This window comes from Aythya ferina, assembly GCF_964211825.1.
Source record: "Aythya ferina genome assembly, chromosome: 3".
Lineage (NCBI taxonomy): Eukaryota > Metazoa > Chordata > Aves > Anseriformes > Anatidae > Aythya > Aythya ferina.
In genome coordinates, this window is record NC_140298.1 from 1,530,223 (window position 1) to 1,549,212 (window position 18,990).

Here is an 18,990-nt window from a genome sequence, read left to right on the forward strand (position 1 = left end):
ATAAAGCGCTGAGAACATAACCGTGGTGTGCTGGTCCCTTACTGCGCCTGGCGCTGCCGTGCGCCGGGGCTCGCTGTGTGGGGGCGCCGCCTGGGGCAGGCACGGGCTGCAGGGCCTGGGGGGGGCTCTGGGGGTGGAGGAGGGCTCTGACAACGGGGAGCGGCCGTGAGGGAAGGAGGGAGGCGCAGGGAGGCGCAGCCCGGCCAAGGGGGACAAAATCCTCGGCGCAGGGCGGCGCTGCCCGGCGCAGGCTGCCCGCGGGAGCTGCGGCTGCCCCATCGCTGGCAGCGCCCGAGGCCAGGCTGGACGGGGCGGGGGGCTGGGGGCTGGGGGCTGGGGGCGGCCCGGCGGGAGCTGCCCCTGCCACGGCCGGGCCCGGAGCCGGGCGGGCTCTGAGACCCCGCCAGGCGGAGCCGTGAGAGGCCCAGGGAGGCTCCAGCCCCGCGCCTACAACTCCCGGCGTGCCGCGCTGCCGGAAGTGCCGCCATCTTGCCGGCGCCCGTTGCCTAGCAACCATGGCGGGGCGGCGGGCGCGGAGCCCTCTGCAGCGGGTGCAGCGGCGGAGCCGGCACCTGCGGGACCAGGTAACGGGAACGGCAATGGGACCGGGAACGGGACCGGGGCCCCCCCTCACGGCGCCTCTCGTGTGTTGCAGGTGGAGGCGCTGCGGGCCGAGAGCGCGGCGGCGAGCGGCGGGCAGCGGCAGGCCCTGAGGCAGAGGTGAGGCCGCGCCGCCTGCGGGGTTCAACGCGGGCACCTCAGGGGTGGCCTCGGCCGTGCCCCTGCACTCAGCCGTCGTGGCTGTGCTTAGTATATGTTGATTATTTATTTATTTTTCCTATGGATTTGCCTCATACTTTTGTGAAGTAACGTTTTTGAGCAGTGCTCAGTGGCAAGCAGTTGCGTAGCTTAACTGCGTTATGGAAAGAGCCCTCTCCTGGTTGCCCAGAGCAAAGCCGCTCTCCTTTCCCCCTCACCTTTGCATCAGAAGGAGCAGCTGGCTTCCTCCGTGCCTTTTCGTTTTTCTCGTGATTGTACAGATTTCTGCCCCTTTTCACTCAGCTGCCCCCCAGGATGCTTTCCAGTCTTCAGAGGTCGAGGTAGTTTAAGTGGGAGCTTGCACATCACAGGTAATAAGCAGTTAAGCTGTCTCATCCCTTAGCTTTTCTGGAATTCTTGTGTGAGCGTTTGATTGTCATCAAGAACTTGCCAGAGCCAGGTGATGATCTTGTTTTGTCCCTCTGTTCCAGATCTTTTACTGATGCTTCTTCCTTTTGACATTTGTTAAAACACTTCCTCTAAGGAATCACTAAATTCTTGGCTTATGAAGTGCCATTTGGGCTTGTATTAATATTTGTAAAGCTGTGTGTGCATACAGCAGTGGGAAGGTGTGGGTATCTAAATTTACAAGTTTTGGTGATTTAGCATGAGTTAGGTGTCCTGTCTACCAGAGTTTTAAGAAAACGCCATCTGTCTGTCTTGCTTTCAACGCAGATGCATGCAGCTGCAAAAATTGGTCGATGAAAATACGGATGCTCTTCATAATTTGAAAAAAGTAGGTATAGAGAGAAGTTTGTTAATGATTTTCTCCAAAGTGCATTGCAGTAAATGTTTAGAGAACACAAACCTCTTTCAGCTTTAGATGCCTCAGGACAAAAGCAGTGCCTTGCACTGCGTAACCTCTAATCAGGATCTGTGAGATCCATTTATATTATTTAAAAACGTATTTTCACTGCTTTACTATGTACATTAAAATCTTTATCAACCCACTATATTCTAAAACGTTTCTCAAAGCAATGAGTTATGTTGGGAGTGGAGAATATAGATTTTAAACTTAACATGAAATTGCATCTCATCAAAGGCAAGAAAGATGTCGGTAAACAGGGAGTGACAGCACCCCTGGAAGTTGAAGACTTACAATACATGTCTGGAAAATCTTCGTAGGAGAACTTGACCTTTCATCACTTGAGCCATTTGTTGTATTCTTTCTCAGGCTGATGAGCCTGCGCCAGTGGGGAATTATACTCAGAGGAAAGAAGAAGAGGAAAAGCTACTGCTAAAGCTGTCTCAACAGCTGTGGAAACTTGGTCATGTCTTGGATCAGGATAACGCAGCTACAAACGACACAGTGTAAGTAGCCCAAATGGACAAATACAATCTGCACTTTAATGGAATTGTACATGTGGGGCTGGAAAGGACCCTGAAAAATTGTAGCCTTATCCCTTCTATTACCTTAACATTTAGTTTAAAAAACAAAACAACAATAACAACAGAAAAAACAGCTTCTGAAGGGTCAGCTCTTCTGGGGCTTTTTTTCCTGAAAAAAGGGAGTCGCTGGAATTTTCTGAGGGTGCTGGTTAATGATAATGTAGCTGTTGAGAGGAGAGGGTGTGCTGTGGTCTGTATGCGTGGGGATGAAATACCACTGAGAGCTTTTTCAGATAAGGCCAGAAAGCAAAACACAGGAATGAAGATTCTGTATCTGGGTAACATCCTTGCAGAGAAGCCTACATTGCAAGGTTTCTACAGCAATATCAAGAAGGTCTGGTAAAATGAAAAGAAAACAAAAAAAAGTTTGATGTATTTTGGGTAGGAAGGACGGATATCAAAAAGATCCTCAAACAGTAGACGAAGACAAAGAAGAGGATGAGAGTGATGATGACGATGCAGAAAGTAGTGAGGAAGAAGACAGTGAAGAAACAGATGATGAGGATAAATTGTTGGATGATCCCAGTGTTAAAGAATGTATTGCAGTTGGAAACTTTAATGCACAGCAAGAGGGTGATCTCACGTTTAAGGTAAATATGTCTCTGCAAAAGTTTATTGCCATGTTGCTACTGCAGATCATTCTGTATTAAGCAATAACAATAATTAAATATTACGCTTCTGGGATTCAGTCAGTTCTTAGCAGGATTATGGGGAAAATGGCTTTTCCTAGTGTACATTTGGCGTACTGGAGTCCAGCGTCCTCTTGTCCTCTTCTGTAGCAGCAGAGTCTGTAGCTGTGGTCTCTGTGACCTGTATTACAGGGAAAATTGGAATTGTTATTCAAATTGCTCCTGGCGTCATTTTGAAATATTTGGTTGTCTTTTGTCTCCATCTCTCCTCATGGCAAAGAAAGGTGAAGTCCTGGTTATACATGATAAGAAGGCGGATGGCTGGTGGCTAGCTGAAAACTCAAAAGGCGAGAGAGGCCTTGTGCCTAAAACCTATCTTGCGGTTAGTGTGCTGCAAACTTCTTCCATTCGGGTCTCACCTCTGTTATTGTATGTATGTTAATGATAATATCGCTGCATGAAACTTACCATAACGCTTAGATGGGCACACACAGCAGCTTTTAGCCAGTAGTTTGCAAATAACGCCATGTTTGTATGCATGTGTAGCTATCACAAGCAGTGTTTTGATGCCATATGGAGATGTGACAGAAGTGATTTTTGCAGAGAGGTTTCCTGAGTATGGAAGTTATAGACTTTTGCTGCTAACTGTCAGCTCTGAAGGTTCCAAGCTGCTACAGAGCCATGCATGCTTTTCACGATTCATATGAAATGCCAGTTGGAGTATTTTATAATTTGACATTAATTAATTAACCTTTAAATGTGGGTACATAGTTTGGCTCGATTGAGTCCTGTTGGTCTGAGCTTGTCACTGTGGAACAGGGCTTTTCAGATCAGAGAGTATGTTGGGTAGAGAACTTTTTACTTCACAATGCCAATGTGTTTCTCTTTCTAAAGAATCTGCTTTGCAGAAGCATTCTCTTGCTTAGTGTTCTCCTGTAGGTATGCTCCAATCTCCTGCTGTGGCAGTAGAACTGAGAGCAGTGATGTGCAGTTACAATACTCTGGAGTGATAGGTCATGACAGACAGAAAATCTTCTCTTCTAAACTATGTACACGTGCTGTAGTTGGAGAAAACATTTTTAAGAACAGAACTGTGAAGAAAATGAGCCCTTGCCCTTTCTGAATCTGAATTATAGGTCCATAATGAAGATGGAGAAAGCCAAGATGAAAGTGATGAACACATAGAAGTGGTGGATGAAACAGCAGATGGAACTGAAATTAAAAAAAGGTAAGTGGAATATGCAAAAGCAAGTAAGTGTAAAATTGTTCATCCTGCTCTTCCTTAGATATGTCAATACATCTCCTGCAGAAAACACACCTGACAGATGTATTTGGTTCTTTGTAACTGCTTCTTTCTTTTCAGTGCAGCAACCACTTGATTTATTTATTTTTTCTGTAGATTCTACAAATTTTAATTTTTCATCACACTTTTACTTTAGTAGGTTTGTTTTTGACTTTTGCTTTGGGATTGTTTATGTATCTATGTATTTATTTATTTTCCTCAAAATCAAAATATGACTAGGTCATGTATTGAGTCATATTTCAGCTTATGAGACACACTAGTAGCTGGAAGCCTATTGTTATTATTATCTCAGATGTACTGATTAAGCTACTGGTATTTGAAGGCAAATCTCTATTCAATATTTAAACTTTTGTCCACACAAGAATATTATAAAAGAAGAACATTATTTTTCTTCCAGAACAGATTCTCACTGGAGTGCTGTGAGAAAAGCTATCACAGAGGTAGGTGTATCTCTTAGATAGCAATTTAATCTACCATAACGTTAATTAATTTGTAGACAAGATTTGTCTTTTACTAAGCAAAATGTATCATAGTACAGACCAATGTTTTTGATTAAGATCTCTAGTTTGTTTTTGGTAGCAAAAAATGGTAAGGTTCCCTACTGCTTTAGAAATAGGCTGCAGCCCAGTCTGTGTGTCTGAATGAAGATGCAGCTGAGGTGGCTTTTGTTGTTTTGCTGTAGTTGTGCTACATTTCTTTTTCAAGGGTGTGATTTTCTTTGTTAACTGGCTACTCTGCTGCTGTGCTGAAATGGAAGGGGGGATTAAACAAAAGTGATCTGTCTGGGGTCATACGCAAAACAAAGTTGAAGTAATTCCTGGTGTCGTGCCAAGCTAACTTCAGATTAGAAGAGGTGATGGATGCCTTGGGTCCTGATATTGTTTGTGTGAGAGCTGTAAATTAGGAATGAATTAGCTGTTAAATAGTAGGAACGTTAATATCCAATTTTGTTTATTAACAGAATGATACAGTAGAGGTATTGGCAACTATGGGAGCAGTTCCTGCAGGTTTCCGTCTCTCCACACTTTTCCAGCTCTTAGAAGAAGGTAAGGTTTTCTCATAGCGATTGCAGGGCAGAATTTGCAAGTGTCCTTGGAGAGTTTCTTATTCCAGTAACTAGCCTGTTGGACTAAAATCAGTATTGCTTTATGATAATTGGTACAAGGTATACATAATCTGTACAGAGTATATATTTGACCAGTCAGATAATGTAGAAAAAGTTTGTTGTTGTTTTTCTTTTCTTTTTCCTTCATCAAATAAGTTTTAATTTATCTGAGTGAAATCATGGTCCCATGAAGGCAATGACAAATTTCCTGATGATCTCAACGTTTTTCCTGTTTGGAAGACTATTCCCAGTGACAGATACAGATTTTTTCTTTTACAGACTTCCTCCCTTTTTCTCAGAGATATTCTGTGAAGAGAATTCCAATGATACTACACATCTCATGTTTTCTTCATCTTTTAATTTCAAACTGTCTCCAGTCAGTAGCTCTTTTTGTTAATTAAATTGCAGTGCTGAAATACTACAGAACACTTTTTCAAATAGTTTTGCCCATTTTAGAGGGTACTTGTAGTAGATTCCTCCAGAGTTTTGTTAGGACCAGTCAAATATTCAAATGAACCTTAGAATTTTGTGTATCTTTCATTTTGTGGCAATAAAGATCTAAAAAAAAAAAAAAAAACTTTTAAGATTTTTCTTTGTTTTTAAATTTAATGTATTGTAGGTAATCAATTTAGAGCAAGTTACTTCTTACAGCCTGAACTTACTCCATCCCAACTGGCTTTCAAAGACTTGGTGTGGGACTCTGAAAAAAATACTGTAAGTATTACTAGGGAGAAAGCTATGAAGCTTTTGGTTCAAGAGAAATGACAGCATCTGTAGATGTGAATCACTGGCAACCTTTAAAAAATGTTTCATATTGGTGGGTAAATACTGCTGTGAAATAGATGATAGATTTCTTCAATGTCTATCTAGACTCCTTAGGAAGTTAGATGTTACTACAACCTGCTCTCTGATAAGCAAAAAAAAAAAAAAAAGCAAAAACCAACCAACCAACCAAAAAAAAAAAAAACCATCAATACAAGGTGCTATGTTGGGTATTTCTTGAGTCATGTTTCATCTTAAGCTTGTTGTTCCTTCCTTGTTTGGGATAAAACAAATCTGCGTGAGGAAGTAGTCTGAATTCTTAAACCATGAACTTCTACTAGTCACAGTGAAACCTCCAGTTTCATTTTTCTTCTTTCATTTTGTTTAATGAGTATGTCTTGATTTACACAATTTTTAGAACACCTATTTATAAATTACTGTTGGAAAAGCAGCTCAAAAATGTGATTGCCACCAAGACTTGAAATACCTGGGGAAGAACTCCATGACAGCATTCCTTTCTGATAGGACATTTCACCTGTCACTGAATTATTTGTAGCACTCTCCTTAGGAGAGGTGTAAAGGTTTATGAAGGAATGTTCCCGCTGCTGCTAATACTGCATGAGCTTTGTGGGTCAAAGAATCCAGTCCAGCAAGCACTACAGTCTTCTCAGTAAATAAACAAAAAATGATAACCACAAGCAGGAGGAACCTCTAGATTTAATCCTTCATCTGTTTTCTGTGTTTCAGATCCAGCCTAGACCAACTCGAGTATCCCTGATTGTGACTTTATGTAGCTGCAAAATGATTCCTCTCCCAGCAGGCAGCATACAGGTTCTCAGTAGACATGTCCGACTCTGTCTGTTTGATGGCAATCGGGTGAGTAGCTGTTTGATGACCAAAAAAGGTCTCAATAAGGTGTACATGATGCTCTGGTCCCGCCAGCAGCCAACTCCTCCAGTTGTTTCGGAGACATACCAAGACGCTTAACTGACTTGCCAGTTAGTCTGGCTTGATCTGTACAGTCGCACACTGAAGTACATACTCTCCCCGTCACCAGCAGCAGTCACCACAGACATAAGCTCTCTGCAGCACATGGCCTGCCTCTGTTTGCTGGCACTTAGACCTTCATACACATGCATGCAGAATAGAAAGCCCGTTCATGCAGAAAAGAGTTAGAAACGGAGTTTGATGAGAAGACAGGACAAACTGCACTGATCAAGTGCAGGGCATGGCCAGACATGCATAGCAGCCAGCTCACAAACACACCCTTTTATCCCCTTATCCCTCTATTTTCCCACCCTTCGTGCTCCACAAACCACCCTGATCCCTCCCTCTTTCTGCCTTTGGTTCCTCCCATGAGCATCCCCTATTAAGTCATGTGCAGTCCCCAAACGTTCTTGCCTGTGTGCTGCAGTCTCAGCCATAAGCAGCAACCCTTCTTGGTCTGTCAGGCAATCCAGCACCGCTCCTGGTGACTCATCTTCAGGAGCATCACACCCAGCTCCCCGCCCCAGCCCCTCCCAGGGCTGTCTGGGGCTCCATTTCGGTTCCCCCACCTGCCATTGTGTCTCTTTGCCCTTCGTGTTTGTGGAGGTGAGCCTTGTCTGGGCTCACTTCTACTCTGTGATGGCCCTGGGAGTAGCTGGGTCAGGGTCACACGTGGATTTCCCCACTTGCCATTGTTCCTCTATGCCTTTCTGTGAGTGTAGAGCAATTTTTTGTAAATAATCTAATGCTGACTGTCTGGTAGTTTTCCTTCTGCCGAATGCTCTTGGAGGCAAAGGGACTGATACTGGTACATAGGAAGCAGGAATGGTTGGAAAGTGCTGCTGCTGATTCCACCTTCTGCTGTACTCTTTTAAACTGAAACTGTCTGATAAATTTGAAAAGTAAGTGTGCTTTTATCTGTGCTGTATGTGGACTGTTGGATTAATCTTAGATAATACTACAGTTTCTTAAAGCTGTGTAGATATGCACTAAAACTTGTCAGCATTTTTCCCCACTGTCATGTTTTAGGTACTGAGTAACATTCATACAGTGAGAGCCACATGGCAACCTAAAAATCCCCAAATGTGGACCTTTTCTCCAAGGGTAAGTATCTCACTCCGGAAGTAATATAGCCACTAACTATTTATGGTGTCTATTTACAGCTTCTTATTTAACCATCTGTTACTTCTGATATTCTTGTTGAAACAATATGTGTTGCAAAAAAAATAAACAGGCAGAAAATAAAAAAGAGCACATGCCTTGTCCCATGTTTCAGGTATTGTGCAGAACCATTGTTCACAGCACTACTGTTATCATGTTTTACCCAAGTTGTTGCTGTGTTCTCACAGAGAATTAATTGCTTTTGACTTCTAAAGTTCTCTAATATCTTGTCATTACAGAAAATGTACCTTGGTAACATAGGTGTGGTTTGTGACAAGACAAAGAATAAACAGAACAATGGTTTCAAATGGAACTGGTTCTCTACTTCTCATTTTCTCTCGTGTAGTGGGATCATGTCCGAGTTCTTATCTAAATGTGTTCAATTGCATTTAGAAATCAGAGGGTTTTTGTTTTATTATGTACATTCATTGTTTTTTTCCCCCCTCTGTATTAGGTAACAGGCATTTTACCCAGCTTGCTGGATGGTGACTGTTTTGTCAGGTCTAATTCTCCATCTTCAGACATTGGTTTCTTATTTGAACTTGGCATCACTTATATTCGCAATGTAAGTGTATACAGTTACAGAATAAATCATTTCCAGCACATTTCTAAAGTGAATCAGCTGTCCAGTGTTCAGTTGTAAGCTGCAGTATCTCAGCTGTGAATTTTGAGATCCAAGTGGAAATTTAGCAGGTTTTTTTTTTTTTTTTTTTTTTTTAAGCTTATTCCATGATTGTCTTCATTTTGGCATCTGGGAGTGAAGAGAGAGATGTTGGTTTGGGCAACTTTTAGTTCCAGTCAATATTTAATGAACAAAAGACTTCCTGACTGGTGCATAGAAATGTAGCTTTTCCTACACTGAAATAATTTCTGCTAGTCTGCTGAAGATTTCATGTAATGTGATTAGAAGATCCCAATTCTCTGTTCACACTTAGGTTTTGTTTGTTTTTTCTCTATCTGCTGTGATTCATTTCACACTACCGTGCTATGTAGTTTGGAAATTAAAAAGTTAACTGTTTAAATATCTTGCACACTGTTGATAGAGATACATCCTTCTATCCAACCAGGATATGCTTCTTAAAGTACAATTGTTGGTGATACAATAGATGGTAAACACTTTTCCCTGTAAGAACTATGTTAATAAAAAGAGAGACAAGAAACACTAGTATTTGGAGGAAACAGTGGCTTTTTGGAAGAACTCTTGTTCTGAAAGACCTTAGCTGCTTTGCCTGTAGGATTGATTGAAGTCTTGATGCTTTTTTCATTACTGTCACCATCTTGCTCAGATAAGGTTTGGCAGTCAAGTAAATCAAGGGAAAGATGGAAAATGGGGTAATGACATTTGTTAGCAAACAGGGTATTAAATGGTGGGAAGAACTTGGGAAAATTCTGAAAAACAGAATTCTGAAAAGTTAGAGAACTTACCGAAGGGTCTTGCTGTATTTTCTCTTTCATTAATAACTGTAGGAACCTGGGGCAGAAGCCTCCCTGTGGCAATGTGGAGGGGAAGAAGACATGCTGATAGCATAGTAGGAATGCAGAATTGTTGCAAAAGGGGATAAGTAGAGTTTGAATCTGTAGGGAACTGGACTGTGCAAGTCCTGGCAATGAACTACGTGCTGGTGACTGACGCTTCACAGAGACCTAATCAGATGTAATGGCCCTCCACATGCTAATTCGAGTAGTCAGGACGTCAGGTTGTCAGCTTCTGTTTAGAGATTAAGGCTGCATGAAGGCTGGAGTATGTGCAAGTTCCTACCTGTTATTTATGGGTTTATGGTTTATGGGTTTGGGTTTTATTCCTGCTTCATCCATCAGATCACTTAAAAAGAAAGTAACTGTTTCTGCCCTCACTTTGTTCAAGCTGAGATCCTGGAAGATGCAGTGGTATCCTTGGGATCATGCAGCAGACCTGGGACATATCTGGAAATGGATGGGTTGGCACACAGGGTCAGCTCCATTTCCCAGTGCCTGGGAATAAAGCTTTCTAATGTTTGATATACGTATGTTTATCTTAAATGTGGTATAGTCAGTGTTTGCTTACCATGAATTTGGGGCTTTTATCATTTTTATGGGATTGTTCTAAGTATTTGTGATCAGTTACTCATTGTGGTTTAGCTGCTCAGGTTTACCTTCCTCTTTTTATTTTCTAGTCAACAGGTGAACGAGGAGAGCTAAGCTGTGGCTGGGCGTTTCAGAAGCTTTTTACTTCTGATGGAATGCCTGTTCCTTCCAAGTAAGTTTATTATGTGTTTGTTCCCCACACACACACAGTATTTATGTATGTATATAGATACATTTTAAGCTATGAGTAAAGTTTGTGTTTAGTATGGGCATGTATTGATATGGACAGGTGTGATTCAGTCTAATATGCAGGTTGTACTGGGTCTTCCAGTGCGAATGTTGATCCCACTTCCACACCCAATGTGTGCTCTCTACACACTCTGTATTCTAAAATGTGCTCCCTGGACTCAACATTTGGGTTTGAAATGTTGCAAGTTAGCCTGTGTTTAAAAATATTCTTCAGTGGACTCTAAAAACTATAGAAAAGTCTAAATAGCTCCCCTTTTGTATGAAAACACCTGTATTATATGAAATAAAAATGTTTAAAAAAATTAAAGGTGATAACATCATTTTTAATTCTACTCTAGAGAGTGAAACTGCATGCTTACTTCAACAGTGACTTCCTTTTGACAGAACTGGGCTTACATTATTCTTCAGCATTGAAAATATTAATGGTACTTTAGCCATGATTCCTCAAAAACAGTTCAGTGAAGCAGCTGCTAAATTTCATACAAGAAAAATGTTGGAATCACGTGGAAAGGAATCGTTGCTAATTTCTTTTCAAATAATTGTCCAGTTTCCCCAACATAATACAAGCTTCCAATTTATCATTAGAGGTTTGGCTACTTAGTATTTACATATAGTCATTTCACATAAAATACTAGCCAAAGCCTCAAGCACTGTGTCATGTTTTTATTTGAGATAGCAGGTTTCTCACTTTCTCAGAGAGCAGTCGTGTTGTTATAATGTATCCTTGTGTTGTTTTATTCTAACCATGCTGCTCTTTCCTCACAGGATGTATGAGCTGCCATTAAATGGTGGTACTCCCTATGAGAGAGGCGTAGAGGTAGACCCTTCAATATCAAGAAGAGGTTTGTTTTTTCCTAAACGTTTCATAAATAAAATGATGCGTGTGACACCTAATTCACAAAATGCAGAGCTCAGACAGGGCTCTTATTAGCATGCAGTCAGCACAGCCTGGTGTTGTTTGGTGCTCTTGATTTGCATGAGAGAGAGTTGATTGTTAGGGCTGCTTGGATTTAGAACTGTCTCTTGGTGCTAATGTTTCTGTAATTTACGGTGTTTGCAAGTTGAGGATTATTTCTGATAAATGTATTCAGGTGTTTCTTTAATTGCACTGAACACTTCTGGTCTGTGGAGTGATGCTACAAGATTCAGCAGTAATATTGGTCTAGAGTTCCGTAGCAAGGGCAAGGTGGTTTTGTCCCTGTCCCACAGCACCTGGCATGGCAGGGGGCAGGGATTACAGGTGATGCTCTGAAATACAGCAGGGAATTGAGCCAGATGGAAAGAGCTCACCAAAAACAGAACCAGCTTGCCTGAAGAGGTGACAGTTATAGAGAGGAGTTTGAGCAAGGAAGTGGAGAGCAAGTGGGACTCCTTAGTCCCAGGTAGCTTCAGTTAGATCAAATGTTGATATAGGTGGAAAATAAAGAAAAAAAATCAGGCATTCAATTCCTCCTGAGTTTTTAGACAATCCTTAAACCATTACAGTTTCAGAAAAAAAAAACCACATATTTTACCGTATTTAAATGTTCGTTCTTGTAATACAATTATTAACGTTCTTTCAAAATGACTAATTTCATCCTGGGTGTTTATTTCTTAAGCAGGCAGTGGTGTTCTTCAACAGCTTATAACACTCAAGAAGCAGCCTGTGCTTCTAGTAAAACTGAGGTCATTAAGCACGCAGTCAAAAGACATCCTGAAGTAAGTATATTTATGTGCTGCTGTAAAATCAAAACACAATTCAGCCTAGAATGATCCCAGAGATCTGAAATGTTCCCCTTCCCTGGAATACCAGCTATAGAAAATGTGAGGGTTGTGTCAGCTGCATATTACATTTGATCTCTGTTTGAGGCTTAGAACTATTCTGTTGAAAACAAGCAAAAAGCTTTAAACTAGATAAAATTAAAAATTGCAACAGCAGGAGTCTGGCTGCATCAATGCGTGCCCTCAAAAGTTAATAGATTCATGGAGACACCAGTATGAGCTAATACAGGTGTCCCCACAAACCTGTCATCATTCTCAAGTTTTGGAGAACAGTGCTTTACTGGAGCAGTTTTGAATAAAAATCTCAGCTGCATTGTTTTTATTTTTCCCAATAGTTTGCTACCAGAAACATTAATTGGCAGTATGTGCTACATCCATCTCTTGATATTTTATCGACAAATACTTGGTGATGCACTCCTGAAAGACAGAATAAACATGCAGAGTGCAGGTAAGAATTGCTGGTGTTGTAGGGATGAGCTCAGTAGTAAGATCGGTCTCTCAAAGAGAATTGCTCTTTCCAGAATCTTCCTTTTGTAGGATTAAGCAGGGGTCTGCAGGAGCAACTCTCGCTGATATGGGGTACTCTTCAGGTGTTGTTACCTGCTAGTGCTGGGGTTGACCACCCTGTCCTGCACGGTTGGGAAGTCACACTCCCTCTGTAGAGGATTTCAGCGTTTTAAGCTCTCAGTCTGCAGGTGCTGTGGGAGCAAATTGAAAGCTGTTGTCCCTGTTAGTAAAAGAAAACAGTTTCTTGCTGTAAATACCCCACTTGGTGTGTTTGCCTTTCAAACTAGTAATATTTCAACTCACACCTCATGCGCTGCCTTACTTGGCATCAGTTCACACAGCAGGCTGCAGAAACCACAAGAATAGTTTTATTTTCTGTCAAGTATAAATGAAGTGTCTTCAGTGAAATGCGCGTTCCCCACAAAAAGCCCAAGTGGACAGGCAAAGACAGTTTATTTTTGTCTTAATAAATAAAGAAAAGGTAAAGGGATTGTTTAGAAGAGAAATGTTTCCTTCTCATCACCTATGCAATGAGAGATTAGACATGCTCGCAGGTTTACTCACTCGTTTCTAGTGAATGTTTGCTCTTGTGTGTTATAGGAAGGATTAGGCAGATGTTTCTGTCACTGAGGTGAAGTCATCCTCTTTTATTCTTTTTATTTATTAATTTACTTGTTGGCTGATGCAGTAGGAAGAGAGAAGTGTAAAAGCTCTGCTTTTAGAACTTTATCTTGCTCTTATTTTGGAAGTCTGTCATTCCTTTCATATTTTTCCTTCAGCAGTATTGTAATAGTTTATAGTCTTTATTTTAAAATCACACTTGAAATACAGGGATATTACATTTCTTAGCTGTACTACAGATGAATTTATATTTATACTGCAAAATATTTTTTTTTGTGCTTTCTCTGTCTCTTCTCCAGACTGAATTATGCATGTGTGCTTGCTAAGCTTTTTAACCTACAATCAGTACAATACTATACTTAGGCAACCGAAGTTTTAGGTTGGATGTTAGGAGGAACTTCTTTACCAAAAGGGTTGTTAGGCATTGGAACGGGCTGCCCAGGGAAGTGGTTGAGTCACCATCCCTGGAGGTCTTTAAAAGACGTTTAGATGTAGAGCTTAGGGATATGGTTTAGTGGAGGACTGGTTAGTGTTAGGTCAGAGGTTGGACTCGATGATCTTGAGGTCTCTTCCAGCCTAGACAATTCTGTGATTCTGTGATTCTGTGAAGTAAAGGTTCATCTTTCAAAGATGCTCAGAACTTAACTCTCTTCCTGTTTTACCTGAACTTTAATATACACCCTGAATATTCAATATCTTAGTCAGACCCTTTAATGAATTTATGCCATATTTATTAAACTCATCACAGAGAAACAGAAAATGATGGTGTTTCAAGGTCAGTTGAGATCCTCTATAGTTATTTGGTCTTTATAACATAGGACACTAAATCAGGCTGGTGACCTCCCTTGGAAATAAATTGCTTCCGTTTGGGTTGTCTTGGTATGAAATGTTCTAAAGGCTTTACATTTCAAAGATTGTTATGGTAGCAATTTTCTGTGATGTAACAAATGAAAATTGCTGCTCCTATTTAAAAACTTTTAAAACGCTTTAAAAATAGGCAACTTAAAATGCCTGCCCTGTTCTGAAAAAGTGATTGTTATCCACTTATCTCAGGATCACACACAACACAAGCCAGATTAAGGTAGAATGAACATGTGTTTATTCATAACATCCAAACCAGGCACCGCAATTTCAAATGTTTATAAAAAAGACAGGTGCAGCAACAAGGAAACCTTAATCTCTCCTTGGGTTAAATCAGTAAGGGTTCTTCCTTGCTGGCTTCTCCTAATAAACCAGCACTTGTTTTTTTGGTGCATCTCTTCTCTCTCTGGTTAACTGTGTCTCAGCTGTTCAGAGTTTGCTGTAGAAAGCTCTTGTCAGAGAATGAGGTTGCTAGAGAGCTCATCTACCTCCTCTGCTGCGCTGGGGCACTGACAGCAAATTTTCCCTTTGAAATATTCAGGGAGGGGATTGTTTCTAGGCAGAGATGGTCTTCTGCCTTGGAACCATCCTGTTTCTTCCTTAGCCTTAAATGTGTTTGTTCTCTGTTCCAGATTTAATCTGTAATCCTATTTTAGCAACATTCCCTCAGCTCATGGATCAGCCAGACCTGATGGACGCACTGCGGGTATGTTACCTACAATTACAGCCCACGTATCTGCATTTCCAGGTGGTTTGCAAAATTTGAGCTTTTTTATTTACCCCGTGAAAAGATAAATGGAAAAGCCAAGCAGCAGAAAAGCTATACTAATTTCAAGTACACAAAGATCTCTTGTGCCTTAGCCCCTCCAAATTGCAAGAGACTGCTTGAGCACATTCAAAAGGGAGCCCATGGACTAGGTGCCTGAATGTTTGTCTGCTCCTAGGGCAGTGCTGCTTTCCGGACAGGTAGAAGCTGACTTGGGTCCGACCAGCAGCTGCAGAACTGTGCTCACTTATGTACCTGGCAATCCCTGTCAGGCAGACAACAGCATCTGATTTATTTCTGCCCAAAGGATACTGCTGTTGAAACTTCTCAGCCTTTGGGGTTGTGCTGTATTTTCCCATGCTTGTAGAGTGGAAGGAATCAACTTTGGCTGTGATTGATTTTTCTGCAAAGTAGATCCCTTGGTTTTGTTTAAATGGCTCTAATTGAAAATCATTAAGTCCTTGTATTTGTAAAATTTAGTGGAATGGCTGTTTGCTTAAATTAACTAAACTAGCACCAGGGAAGAATGGGGAATATAAGGAAAGCAGGACTGCCAGAGGGGCTTAAACTCCTCTGGAGATGCAGTAAGAGATTTCTGCAGGTAACAGTGGAACCTCTCTAGATCTCTGCAACCTCAGTCAGATTTTATATATTATATATTTTTTATTTTGTTTCAGAGCGCTTGGGCAGATAGAGAAAGAAATCTGAAGAGATCAGAAAAGGTAACAAATTAGTGCTCTTTCTTGGATCTAACTCAAGCTAGAAGTTTTATTTCAGCATTACTGCTAGTTAACTTTTCCTCTCACCATAGATTTAGAAAATGTAGATACGCTAAATAAACAATTCTTACTATATTTACAACAGCAAACTAGGAGGACTATGAAATTAACTTGCAACTTTTATTCTCAGTGTCTCTATACGGTTGTTAATGGGGACGTTGTGGTAGGTTCACATCCCAATGTGGCTCTCTCTCACAATGTGCTTGCAACACTGGGCTGGTGAAAACTTGCCACTGGTACAAAAGGGGCTGTGTTTGTCTGCAAAACAGTCTTTCCTCCTCCAACTCTGATCTGCATCCAGTCCTTTTCCAAATTCCGCAGTCTCCTGATGTCAGTAGTCTCCCATTTTGGCATGTAGACAGCTGCAGACGAACTCAACAGGCCATGTTACCAGGCTTAGCTGTGTCTTGTGCCATCTCTTGTCCTCCCTACAGAGAGAAGCTATAGATAACTGAACAAGCAAGGTGTCAATCCCAGGCACTTTGCTTCTTGGGAGCAACATAAGGTTATTTCATTCGTCGCGTGTGCTACTGAACAGATAGATATGCAAAGAGATCTCTCCATTCATGCAAACAAAACAAACCGCCATTGAATCAGAGCAGCTTTTTCAAGACCATTCATCCAAAATGTAAGCTGATCTGCTCAGAGAATTAATAACTCCTCAGTATCCCAGAACCATCCAGTTTTACCTGATTTGTCATGTGCCACTCCCATGGCAGGATTGCTGCCTGACACGACAACTAATTCTTGCTCCTTCTTGCATGCTTTTATGACACTCAGCTGCTAAATCCTTTGCTGAGATGTGAATTGTTCATCTTCCCAGGGGTAGCAAAGAGGTGCCGATGCTAGTCATATTGCTGGCATTCCTGGCAGAGCTTCAGTGGTCAGTGAGTTTTCCAGGAGGCTGTGCTGTGTTTGTCTTTCTTGCACAGAAGGGTGTCTTCTGGTGTGTTTGGAAAAGGGGGCATACAAATCTTGCCTGTTTGAAGTGGGCAGGATCTTTCAGTACTTGCTAATTGACCAGGCTGACTCTTAGACCCTAGGTTTTGCAAACAGGCCTTTACATGTCAAAGTATAATTCTCTCCACACATAGAATGTTCTCTCAAAATGTGAAATAACAGCACCTGCAGAATGGCTGTGCCTCCTGCGTGCTGTGAGAAGCATAGATAGGAGAGCATAGGACCAATTGAATTAATATTAAAATATTAAATGCTTAGATATTAATAAAAGAGTGGTGTTAACTCTCTTTATTTAGATTTTCTGGTGTGCTGTTTCCTCTATTCACCCAACCTAAATTAACCGTCTTTTACAAGGGCACAGGTAGGGCCAAGAGCAAATTTGATCGTTCAGGCTGCTTCAGCATAGGTCACCAGGGCGGAGGGGGAGGAGGGTTTTAGTAAATTGAGAAGAAATTTATCTTCAAGATATATTTTTTAATGCATCAGACTAGAGAGTAATGCTGCTGCAAGCAGATTGCAGTGAGAGATTTTATCTGAAAATCAGGCAGGAGGATGGTGGGGGGAATCTTGTGCCCTGTGAAGCTCATGATGCGTTTGGGTGGCTCATTCAGACTTTCTCTGCAGAAAAGCAGAGAAACCTCGGGGGTGGGTGTGAAAGCTGTTGTGACTGGCAGGATAAGCATCACAAGTGTCCTCTGCTGCAGATGTGGCAGCATCTCCAGGTTTGGCTGCATATCACTGCTTTTTGTTGCTGGGAAGAGTAGGTGGGTAGGAGAGCAGATCTGCTGATTTGTGGTTTATGCAGTGTAGTTCTGGTGCTGAGTTTGAGGTCCATGTTTAAGGTCAGATCTCCTCCTGCTGTTAACCCGCGAACTGAGTGGTTTGGGTTTGTTCTTCCTTTGTAGAATACTCCTTCAGAAGTGCTTGACACTGCTGCACATTTTCATGGAAATGCTTTCAAATATTTTCTTTTTCACAGAGAGATCGAGAATTTCTGAAGTCTCTGTTTGTCCTGGTGTACCACGACTCTGTCTTCCCTCTCCTCCAGTCCACTTTCCTCCCCAGCTACAAGTGGGCCGAGGAGGAATCTGAAGCCTCTCGCTGGAGGGTGATCGCTGACTTCTTGAGAAAGAGCCGAGAGAACGATGGTGCACTCCAGTCCCTGCTGTCATCCGAAAATACCCACAAAGCCTTTGATATCTCAGAGCTGGCCTATGATTTCTTAGGAGAAACGAGGAAAAACAATCCTGTAGCATGAATGGATTATGGGGGTAACAATATAGATGAATTCATACCAAAGGAAAATTGTGTACTATCTGGGTTTTAAGAGATATTTTAGCGCATTTAACAGTAACATTTTGAGACTGTCTAGTATTATTTTGTTGTTTCAACTGATGAAAATTGTATTTTATATTTTCCCCTTTGCCATCTCAGATGAGGCTATAGTTGTCTGTCGGTACGTGTACCTGTGGTAGCCACGGTTGCTTTGTGCTGACGCCTAGCAAATGCTGAGGCAGCACGTTACTCCTCTCCTGTAGCTGCCAATAATTTCCAGTGTTGTTTTGATCACGATGAACAAAAGACCCTGTTAGAGCGCCCAAGTGGACTGGTACAGGCAAGGGAAACAGCAACGATCCTTAAGAATGCTGCTGAACAAGGTCAGGAAAAAAGTCACCTCTTGTCCAATCAGCGGGCTGCGGGGTTGCTCTTTATTTAGCACGTTTTACTGTTTTCCGTTCTCACTCAGGAAAAGGTTGGGTTATTCACAGGAATGTGCTTGACCCCACCTAGTACAAATAAAAGGTGGTGAGAATTCAGGGAATGCTGCGTTTCCTATATGCATGACTATAGCATAGGTTAGCTCACTGTGTGCAGGCTGGTGAACTGCAGGGTATGTCTCATCAGGATGTTCAAGGTTTCTTTTTCCTGAGCAGTTTGTAACCAGGGTCCTTACTGAGTGCTGCTCACTCCTGGCACAGAGTCCTTAATCTGATTTCTCTTTGTGCTGGAGAGCCTGGATGTCTGGCTGCTTTGTCTGTGGTGATGGGTGCGTTGCCACGGTGCCTGATGTGAGGTGGGCAGCACCAAGTCAAAGTGAGTTTAAATCCAAAGCAGTCACTAGTTTTGTGTGGTGTGAAGTGCTTTAAAACAAGGCCCTTCAAAGATTGCAGCATGCTGTGTGGAGCCCAAGGCCAGCCCTCACTGGCAGCTTTTGTAAACTGGAGCCTTCAGAAATCCTGCGAAGAGCAACCCCCTGGCCTACGATG

The 18,990-nt window shown here is 41.9% G+C and overlaps 1 protein-coding gene across 3 annotated transcripts; it reads left to right on the forward strand.

The window, feature by feature from the left end:
* The first annotated feature begins 384 nt into the window (after positions 1-384).
* On the forward strand, positions 385-18,079 carry NPHP1 (nephrocystin 1). 3 transcript variants are annotated; one of them, XM_084512726.1, is made up of 20 exons: positions 386-584; positions 656-720; positions 1,495-1,555; positions 1,994-2,130; positions 2,594-2,798; positions 3,118-3,219; positions 3,974-4,065; positions 4,538-4,580; positions 5,102-5,186; positions 5,865-5,959; positions 6,755-6,883; positions 8,024-8,098; positions 8,610-8,720; positions 10,309-10,391; positions 11,234-11,310; positions 12,067-12,166; positions 12,565-12,677; positions 14,851-14,924; positions 15,662-15,706; positions 17,703-18,079. In XM_084512726.1, the coding sequence occupies exons 1-20, from the start codon at positions 516-518 to the stop codon at positions 17,979-17,981; spliced, it is 2,040 nt and encodes a 679-aa protein (XP_084368852.1). In that variant the 5' UTR covers positions 386-515; the 3' UTR covers positions 17,982-18,079. The 3 variants fall into 3 exon arrangements, with proteins under 3 accessions (XP_084368854.1, XP_084368852.1, XP_084368853.1); XM_084512727.1 differs by having other exon boundaries at positions 12,070-12,166; XM_084512728.1 differs by lacking the exon at positions 3,118-3,219 and having other exon boundaries at positions 385-584.
* The last annotated feature ends 911 nt before the right edge of the window (positions 18,080-18,990 follow it).

Bases quoted from the DNA above. Each gene is read 5' to 3' on its own strand.
- NPHP1 (XM_084512726.1), top strand. From the start codon at position 516: ATGGCGGGGCGGCGGGCGCGGAGCCCTCTGCAGCGGGTGCAGCGGCGG. The intron at 2,799-3,117 runs GTAAATATGTCT...CTCATGGCAAAG, and splicing joins AGGGTGATCTCACGTTTAAG to AAAGGTGAAGTCCTGGTTAT. The intron at 3,220-3,973 runs GTTAGTGTGCTG...TCTGAATTATAG, and splicing joins TGCCTAAAACCTATCTTGCG to GTCCATAATGAAGATGGAGA.